The 10,791-nt window shown below is 29.7% G+C and overlaps 1 protein-coding gene across 1 annotated transcript; it reads right to left on the reverse strand.

Moving 5' to 3' along the window:
* Positions 1-4,780: 4,780 nt before the first annotated feature.
* LOC18044645 (beta-amyrin 11-oxidase) lies at positions 4,781-7,358 on the reverse strand. Its single transcript, XM_006436698.2, has 7 exons — positions 7,074-7,358; positions 6,485-6,968; positions 5,746-6,006; positions 5,570-5,659; positions 5,305-5,490; positions 5,074-5,195; positions 4,781-4,984 (listed from the first exon to the last, which is right to left on the reverse strand). Exons 1-7 carry the CDS (start codon positions 7,310-7,312, stop codon positions 4,891-4,893), a joined length of 1,476 nt encoding a protein of 491 aa, XP_006436761.1. The 5' UTR covers positions 7,313-7,358; the 3' UTR covers positions 4,781-4,890.
* Between the last annotated feature and the right edge of the window lie 3,433 nt (positions 7,359-10,791).

A 10,791-nucleotide genomic window follows, 5' to 3' on the forward strand; every position in this document is an offset into this window, starting at 1 on the left:
CATATTGATTAGAGTGTGGTTCATGAGGTGTTGATTCCCCCCTCATGATTTAATTGGCATTAATAAAGAATATTTAGCCCATGGTGCACGTTGATACGGATCTAGATACCCAAGTACGCCATTTCAATAGAATTCTCTTCAATTTATTCTCGCCATTTCAATTCTAATTTTAGGATAATCTAAGTCACTTTCACCACAAATCCAACCACCCTCATACAAAATTAATTCTACACACAATTAAAATTCACCTCCTCATGGGATCGACACTCGTCACCACTGATCTATTCTACAATAGATTCGTGCACTTGAGAGTTCAATAAAATTTGCACAAGAATCGACTATAAAAAGACTTTCTCTCTGATTTCTTCGAAAGAGTCTTATAGGATTATAATGGCATTGGTGGCACATTTCAATATTGAGTTACATCAGATGGATTTCTCAATGGTGACATTGATGAGACAATCTATATAGAGCAGCCAGAAAACTATTTTTGAAGACTCAAAGAATATGGTTTGCAAACTTAAACAAGCATCTCGACAATGGTATTTCAAGTTTAATCAAGTGATCATTTTATTTGGTTTCAAGAAGAATTTGGTCGATGATTGCATATACCCTAAGTTATGTGGGAGCAATTATATTTTTCTACTTTTATATGTCGATGACATTTTGCTTGCCAGCAATGATATAGGCTTATTGCACTACACTAAGAGATTTCCATCTAAGAATTTTGGGATGAAAGATCTTGGTGACGCCTCTTTTGTATTAGGCATACAAATACACTGGGATCACTCCCAAGGTATTCTTGGATTATCATAAAAGAGCTATATCGAAACAATTCTCAAGTGCAAAATTGCAAACCTGGTACCCCTGTGGCTAAAGGAGACAAGTTTAGTCTCAATCAGTGCCTTAATAATGATTTTGAGGAAAAGGAAATGCAGAAGATTCCTTATATGTTAACGGTAGGAAGTTTGATGTATGCTCAGGTTTGTATACGACCAGATATTGCGTATGTTAATGGGATGTTGCTGATATTAAGCAGTCCAATAATAGACCATTGGAAAGTAGCCAAAAGAATCTTACGTTATTTGTAGATAGCAAACGATTGCATATAAGAGGTTAGATTAGTTTGAGATCGTTGGGTATACTGACTCTGATTTTGCTGGATGCCAAGATAGTATGAAATCTACTTCAGGTTGTATATGCTAGCTGGGGGGTATTGTCTCCTGGAAGAGTGCTAAACAATCTTTTATAACCTCTTCTCCGATGGTGGCATAGTTCATAATATGTTATGAGGCATCCAATCACGGAGTATGGCTACGAAATTTTGTCACGGGGCTGCGTATAGTAGATACTATTGATAGACCACTTAAGCTATTTTGAGATAATAAGTCACCGATGTTGTATTCCAATAACAATAGGAGCTCGAGGAACTCAAAATATATAGACATCAAGTTCCTAAATGCTAAAGAAAGAGTTCAGAGTAGACAGTTGTCTATTGAGCACGTTGATATAAATTCTATGATTGCGAATCCGCTTATTAAGGGATTGCCACCCAAAACATTTCATAAGCATGTTGCTCGTATGGGTGTTATGTCATTAAATGATATTAAGTTTTAGTGGGAGTTTGTGATTTTAGATGCTCTTGTAATATAGACATTTTTCAGTTATTTTAGTTCATGGATGTTTTACATTATTTTCTGCAGAAATAAAGTTTTGTGTATTCACACTCTGATTTTTGGTATGATTTGATCTCACTAAGGTTTAAGGTGGACTCATTGAAAATAAGCATGTTAAGATCACATTGCATGAAATTTCCATGCTACACATCCAGATCATGATTCATGTCATTCAGTTGTATTGGCATAGCGACCATTGATGGGTCGAGTTACGATAGTTGTAACGAATGTTGTTTTGGATCCTATGTTGGTATGATTGATGGACCAAATTGGTTGTAGATACATTTCGGTAATGATAGTATGATTGAGCTCATACGGTTATTTTTGTAAAACATAATTATAAAGTTACACATATAGCTCAAGTGAGAGATTGTCGGATTTTTTAATCCAATATTATTGGATCCTTAATCCAACGTTGGGCTTATATGTGAATAATTATGTATTGCAGACTGTCATATAAGATTAAGGCCAATTAAAAGTGATCTATTTAGGTTTTTGGTATTATGGACTTTAATGTATCTAATAGGGTGTGAGTCTTTAATGTGTAGAGACCCAATGCCATTCTAATTCTATGATGAGCATAATTAGGAATACCAAATGACAACAGAAAAAAGTTGTCTATATAAGTTATTATGGTCCCCCAATCACATGTATTATTCTATTATCTTTTGACATCCCATCATCAGAGAGAGAGCGCAGAGAGAGTTAAAGAACTCTTTAGGAGAACATGTAGATCTGGAAAGCCAACCACACTACTCCAGAGAAGAATTAAGCATTATGAATTTAGGTATGCTTTTGTATAATTTTGTTATTGATTTTTGATGATATAACATAAATATTCCTGCGTTATAGGTGATGGTTTTCACCAAAGGTTTTCTTGTTCTTACATTATCAACAATATTAACAAGTAAATTTTGTACAACTATTGTTAACAATTAATTAAACAAATAAAAACCCAACTTTAGCAAACAATCATCAGGTTCAAGTAATTGATGTAAAACAAACAAAATCAATCAATTAAAATAAAATATCAGTAATATTATACTTGAAAATCATAAAACTTTTAGCTATATATATAAAAGTTAAATTTAGAAATTAAGAACTTTAACTTACATATGTTTATGATTAGTTTTTAATGTAATTTTATGATTAAAATTAAAAATATAAATAATAAAAATAAAGAATGTGGGTTTGCGTATTCGAAGGATCTTTTGTCAAGACTAAACTCACCTGCAAGTTGCAATGGATTTAAGTTTGAAATATCAAACCTACTCGCAACCCCCAAAAACCATTGTAGATAGATTTTTGTTGGTGAATTTGGACAAATTTATGGATTGACGGATAATTTTGCCAAAACTTGGAAGCTTAAACATAAATGACATAATCGTCATTTTCAGCTATTGAAGGAAATTTGCTCCTTCAGTACCCAATAAAAGTAAAGTTGCGATTGGTTTTCTTATCAAATTATTATAGACGGGCTTTAAAATATGTTTAAATATTAATAATATTTCTTTTTTTGACAAGCAGCACATCATTGCACACAGTAAAAAAGTTAAATGAGATAGAAAATGGCTCCATGGGTGCGCTTCGTGCACTACATTGTTGTATTGTATTAAGATATATGCATTACATTAGAGTGTTATAGTGCGAAAATTAATAATGATAAGAGAATAAGGAAAAATAATAATGATTATATAGCACATGCACGTGTGATCTCATACTGCATATAGAAAATACAAAAACTTATCTTAAGGAGTTCAGAGATACCTTTAATCGTTTTTATTTGGAGAATGTGGTATCTGAACCTTATTAGAAATAGTAATTCTCTTCGGCTGGACTAAAGTTTGACCATAATTCCATGTTATATATGTGCAGGCACAATAAATTGAGTGACTCCGCTAACGGAAAGGACACAAGTTCGCACATAAAAGTAGAGGTGTTCGTTGGTCAGATTTTGCAGATTAGATATCAATTCATATTTGATCTATTATTTTGTGAGATTATAAATTTTCAATTCAATCCAATTCACAAATTGGTGAAATTCAATTCAAATTCAATCCATACGTCTATAAATAGGATGCGGATTTGACCCAATTTATATCTAGTCCACTATTTTATAGATTGGTTTATGGATTAAAATTTTTTAATTTTGTCCAATGCATGAATTAATTAAATAAAAAATCTAATATAAAAATAATTTCACTACTAATCGAATTCAAAATTGAATAACATTTAAATAAATTAATTGTTTAAATAAAGTTAGAATAATACATTCAAAATTTCAAAATGTAACATATCAAAAAGAAAAAATCTCATTTATTTAGATCAGTATATGAAAATTAACTAAATTTATGAATTTAAATCTATACAAAAGTTGAAACTTGAGATCTTAGATGATTTGTCAAAATGTCCATCTCCAATTTATATTTTATAAGTAATTTAATTAATTATCCAATTTTTTAATTTTGTATTATTACCAGATTAGATAAATATGATGTTAATATAAATATATTTGTACTTATTTATTTATTAGTAAGTAGTAATGCCACATTTATAAATTTCATTATATATATGCAGATTTTTGCAGATTGCGGATTTGAAAAATTTTAATCCAATCCAATCTAACAATCCACAAATTTGAATATTATGGATCAAATTTTTACAGATCAGACGAATTGAACGGATCGAATTAAATTCTGAATAGACTTACATAAAAGAGTATTTTCTTTGCGGTCGTTCTCTCTTAACGATGAAATTGCTCAAATATAGGTTGACTAGTATGAGTGACACATGTACAACATGTACAACAATAGTGGTGGTAAAGATTACAGTAGTCTTCTTCAAATCTTCAACAAGAGATTAAGGTATTTTTCTAACCTTATGCAAGTATACATAATTAAGAAAAGTTTCTGCCTTCCTCTGATTTTATAAAATAGAAAAATTATTTTTCTAGATCTGATTTTCCTAACACCATTAGCATCAATCATGCGACCTTTTGGAACAGCCTAATGTCAAAGTGGATACACTTCCATCTATATCATACTGCCATAACAAAAAAATAAAATAAAAATAAAAATAACAAATGGAGCAATTTAATATTGTTTCAACAACATATTAATTATTATTGTTATTATCTTTATTTGCAGCGTTTATTTGACAACAGGCGTACATTGGAATATACATATGCAGACTTTCTTGGAACTGCCGATGATGATTACTTGAACCCGACTACTTTTGCAAGGCATTGGTCCGAAGGTCTTGGTACAGGCAAATACTCCGCCGGGCATTCAGGATTTTGTAGTTCAAGTCTGCAAATTAACATGAAGAAATAAATAATATCATATTCTAATTTTCAGAATAATGAACAAAAACGATGATGAGGTAGAGGTGAACTCACTTATAGTTGAGGAGAAAATAATGAATAAAAATTGAAATTTCAAGTTTGGCCAGATCAGCTCCAGGGCAAATCCTTGATCCACCTCCAAATGGAATGAAGGATCCTGGTCTAGTTGTATGATTCTGGTGACAAAATTGGGAACCATGCAAATAAAATTGTCAGCTGTGTACAAGGTTTTTTTTTCCTCCTATTGTACAAAATATAATGCTTTTAATTATGCGCTCTACTTACATCCCATCTTGAAGGATCAAATTGCTTTGGCTCTGGATAGTTTTCAGGATTGTAGTGAACACCTCTGTTGTAGACCAAAACTTTCCATCCTTTCGGTATGAAATAACCTTGTATATTAACATCTGCTTCTGCCTCTCTAAAACTTGACGGTGACAGATTGGTCATGCGTAATGTTTCATCTATTACCTGTGTAACAGTAAAAATAATTTGTTACATACAATTAGTGATGGAAATTTTCAACATTTTCAATTGGAATTAATTTTACCTTGGCAAGATATTCCATTTGTTTAATTTCCTCAATAGTCAATCCTTTTTGCGTAGATGGTCTTTTCTTAATAATATCCTCTTGCTCCTCCTGCCGAGTAGAAATCAATTTATTTAATGCATATGAAAGTTTTGTTAGTTAATTGAAGGATTAGATCAACTATTAGTTGAAGCAACCTTAGCTTTCCTCAGCGTTTGAGGATGCTTATGTAGGTGGATTAATGCCCATGTTGCAATATGGGCAGAGCTCTCATGACCGGCTGACAAGAAAGAGATTAGCATGTCAATGATATCAAGATCGTCCAGTTTTGTACCATTCTCATCTTCAACTTCCATCAACAAATCAATCAACCCCTTTCTTCCCTTTTGCTCATCACTTTTCATTGCCCTCCTTTCATTCAGGACCGGTTGAAGAATCTCTCCCAACATATCTCGTGCCTAACAAAGTAATAAAACAATTGATTAGTTATGCTTATGAAATTATTATTATATCAGGTGTCTGCAGTTTATAAAGTGTGAATTTGAATTATGTTATGTTTTCTACAAAATACGCAAGCCCTCATAACTTACTATAAAGTAAAGATTTTAGTTGTTATCTTTTCTACGGTACCACAGAAAACATGACATTGTTCAAATCCACAATTTATAAGCTGCATCTGAAATTGAATATAAGCTCATTATTTGTTTACATATGTAGATCAGGATTCTTTCTCTATCAAAACTTTTATCTAAACAAATATAATCACGTAATGGTTGATAGAGTGGTAAATAAAAATGTAACAAATAAGTAAATAAAAAACTTTATATACACAGATTAAAATATACAAGTGTTAAATGGTAAGTTGAGAAATATTCAGATTTTATCCTATATATATTTATGTGACACAAAATAACCAATAATATAAATATTACTTACCTTCATTGCTTTATGGAAAGAGAAACCAGGTAAATTAATGGGGAAAGGAGATATCAATCCGTGTGCATAATCAACATAGTGTTTCTCAACTGATCCAATAACTGAATCACTACTTGATCCGAGGAATATATTGGCAATGATCTTGAAAGTGGCCTTCCTCATCTCTGTCAAGAACTCAATTGGTGTGTCCAAGCTAGCCCATCCCTTCAATGACTTGATCACAATTTCCTCAATGTTGTCAATATAAACAACAATTGCCTTATGCCCCTTGAGTGGACTTGTTGCTAGCTTCCTTATACGCTTTTGCCCTTCTTTGGAAGCAGTTATGAAAGATCCTCTAAATGTTAATTTATTGGTGGATGTTGGATAACCCATTTTGAAATTTTCATCATCCAAAAACACTTGTTTACAAGCTTCAGGAGCCACAACTATCACACACGGGCTACCAAATATATGGTTTCTGTATATACCCTTGCGACCGTATCTGCAAATTAAACCCCATTCATTTATACGTATGAACAAGACAAAATCAAACTCATTAATTATAGATGTATAAAGTACAAGTGGAGAATTGAGAAGAAATAAATACCTTTCAAATAAATTATAGATGAAGCTCTGAGGTTCACTAGATTTGAAAGCTTTTTGATGAGACAACATATTACCAACCAAAGGCCAACCCATGTCACCTGGAGGAAGAGAGTGTTTCATCTCACCCAGTTTGCCACAATAATACCACTCATTTACTCTCCTAAGAACACCAAACACAAAAGCATAGGAGCCTATAAAAATTGCAAGCGCAAGAATCAACCATGAGAAATCTAACTCCATTTATTTTGATGTTTGAGTATGCTTTATTGTTATTTTCTCTCGCATAGAATCTTGTTCTTTTTCTCTCGCATAGACACCAAATTATATATCGATCTCCTCCTTTTCACTTTAATTTTTAAAAAAGTAGAGGGCCGGGGTGTACAAATTTCAAACCAATTTTTTTAACCTTTACCTTTCCGATATTCAAATTAAGGCAGCCAAATTAAATGATAAAACACTTTATATGGCCAGTGTGTATATATATATATATATATATATATATATATATTAAATTTTAATTGTATTTCTGATAGAACTTAAAGGATTCTATGTGACCATTTACGAAATGAAGTGGTGCATACATAAACTTGAGTAAACATTGCAAATCTTAATGTTCTTTTTTAATTGTTACATGTGTTGAGAAAATGATCAAAACTCTTCTCTTGTTTTTTAAATTAACCGTTTCACCCTCATATTTTAAAATCCATAAATACTTCTTACAATTAAAAATTGTTAGTTTTAAAATTTTTTAAAAAATTTTACTCGTAGAAATTTTTATTAATCAATGGTGGGCTTTAACATATCAAAGATAAAATAGAAAGAGACGAAAAAAAATTGAAAGTCAACAACGTTTTTTTTAAAGGGCAAAAGGCTTTTGATAGGTTTAAAGCCGAAGGGAAATATGATTAATTTCGACAAAATAGTTTCATAGAGTGCAATTCAAATTAATGTTCAGGGGGAAATTTGTAATTTCATCTTTTCTTAGGCAAATGCCCTATCGTGGCTGTATTGCCTCGCTTCCTCGAATGGAAGATATTATAAATTAATGTAGTTACTTTTAGAATGTTGCGGGTGAGACTGTGAATGCTGATAGATATTTATATTTATATGTGTGTATATTTGATTTCTTGAAAATATTTGTCATTTAAAAAGATAAGACTTTTTTTTGATAAAAAAAATGTAGACGTTTTTTGACTTCTCTAAAAGAGCTAGCTGTCCCATTAAAATTAATAAAGTTTTAAAAGTTTTGATTATATTATAACCAAATATATTTAAAAAAAAAACAAAAAGTGATTTTGGCCTTTTCTTTTGAACTTTCTTGTGGCTGTAGACAATACTAAAAGAGAACATGGACAATTCATAAGATCAGAAACCTTACTTTTGAGATTTACTTAAATGTTCGTATAAGTACTCTTATTTTTATATATAGTTATATACATCTCTTTTGATGATTATACTCTTTAATTATAACAACCTAAAAATTTACTTAAAATAAACTTTTATAATAATTCAAATTAAATATAATATTACAAAAATATAATATATATAATAATATTAATTTTATAAATTATTTTGAATAGCAAAAAACTTAATTTTATATAATTACTAATCTATCATATATATTTTCAAATTAATAAAAATTATTTCACATAATAATAATACCTTCATAATTGTGTTTAGCATTAAAAGTAATTTAAATATACTATATATATTTTTTATTACCTTTTATGTTATGCCTATATTAGCATAAATTTTAAAAGGGTTATTTTTAAATACCTATCCCTGAGATTCAGAGTCTTCTCACTTATAGAACTTATGAGAATGTACCAGCATATTATCAGAGACCCCACTACATTAAGGTAACGTTTATATTTTGAATTGGAGTGAAAATCTAGAGAAATGAGAATTTTAGAATTGAGAGTATAGAGTGGGAGTGGGAGTAGGTTGTTTACTTACACTGGAATGGAAGCTTGGAATGGAGACCATTATTCAATTTATGTGTTTACTTTATCTTAAATTGTGAGTAAATAATTTTAAATTATTATTTTACCTTTATTTAAAGAATTGTAGTTTTAATTACAAAGTTAATAAAAAATATATTTGATGAATAAATATTTATTTTATTATATTTGTAAATTTATAATAATTATTAATATTCTTAATTATGTACATCACAATTTTTTATTAAATTTAAGTTTAATTATGTAAATTAAAAATTATTGATAAGAGCAACATAAAAGAAACATTTTTACTAGTAACATAGTACAAAATTAACATTTTCTTAGAATAAACTATTTATTATTATTAATTATTAATAAAAAATAAATATAATACTATTATTTTTAAATAAATATAATATTATTATTTTTAAATAAATATAATAATGTTAAATTTTTGAATAAAGATAGTACATAGTAATATTATTAATTCTCTATTAATATAATAATATTATTTTTAAGTAATTTTAAATTAAAATCAATGTAAATTATGATTTAGTTAAATATAATAATATTATTTAAATAAATATAATATTACTTATTTTATTTTATTAAATATAATTCTATTAAATTTAATAAAAGGAGGGTAAAAAATGAAGAGGTCGGTGTAAATTCCCACTCCTACCTCCTCCCACGGGAGTCCCACTCAAAAAATGAGTGGGGTCCATGGAGTGAGATTTCCAATTCTCCCTTAAAATGTGCAAGTAAACACTGGAGTTGGAGGAATTCATACTCCTCACTCCCACTCCAGAAAGTAAATACAACATAAGATTTCATTTTATATATGCTAGACGAGGGTAAGATCGTAATTGAACATCTTTCTCATAAAAAATTCACGTTAGGTTCTGGTTTTGTATCCAATATGTTAATATCCAATAAATAATTGGCAATAACTTGACAATATCTAATTAAAGATGAGCATTGTCAGATCCAACAACAATGACATGATGATTTAGCAATAATCTGTTGTTTTTGTCATAAATAGAATTTTAATTCTGTTAGATATAGTCCATTTGCATTAAATTTCTACAAAATGATGTTAGATTGAGTATGAACAATGAATGTGAGTTACCATTGCTATTGAAACTGATTTAGCAAGTGTATATAGTAGTTATTTTGTACAACATGATAGTGTTTGACAGCTACACACATGGTTGTTTGAATATATTTATATTTGTGTTTACATTATCTTCGTGACTTATTTATTCACTATAAGTCACATGCTAAGACAATGTTTTTACTAATGAAGGACAATTAACCCAAGCCTAGACAGATAGTAGATAGTGAATCTAGCAAGAGCTTTACAACAAGTGTTTTTATTGAACAGTAGTAGCAGAGCCCAAATTAATATCATAGAACATATTCTTTTAAAGTGATCAGATGATACATCACCTTTCTTGTGTAATCCTTAAATTGTAGAGATGTTATAGCATGTTTTACTTGGCCATATAGATAGGTTTGAGTCTTTTGTATGTTCTGTGGACTATGTGATACATATAACTCTTCCATTAACAAGGTCAGTCTTGCCTTTATTAGTATTAATCTTAGCTAACTGTTACTAGTTGCTTATATGTAAGTATTGACTCCTATGGAGTTGTAATAATTTATTAGATTAAAGCAATTGATGATGGACTACATTAATATTGCAGTTGGAATTTATTTTTATGTATCACATGGCTAAGCCATGTTTCTACATTTAAATGCTTGTATTTGCCTATGTGG

This window comes from Citrus clementina, unplaced genomic scaffold, assembly GCF_000493195.1.
Source record: "Citrus clementina cultivar Clemenules unplaced genomic scaffold, Citrus_clementina_v1.0 scaffold_4, whole genome shotgun sequence".
Classification (NCBI taxonomy): domain Eukaryota; kingdom Viridiplantae; phylum Streptophyta; class Magnoliopsida; order Sapindales; family Rutaceae; genus Citrus; species Citrus x clementina.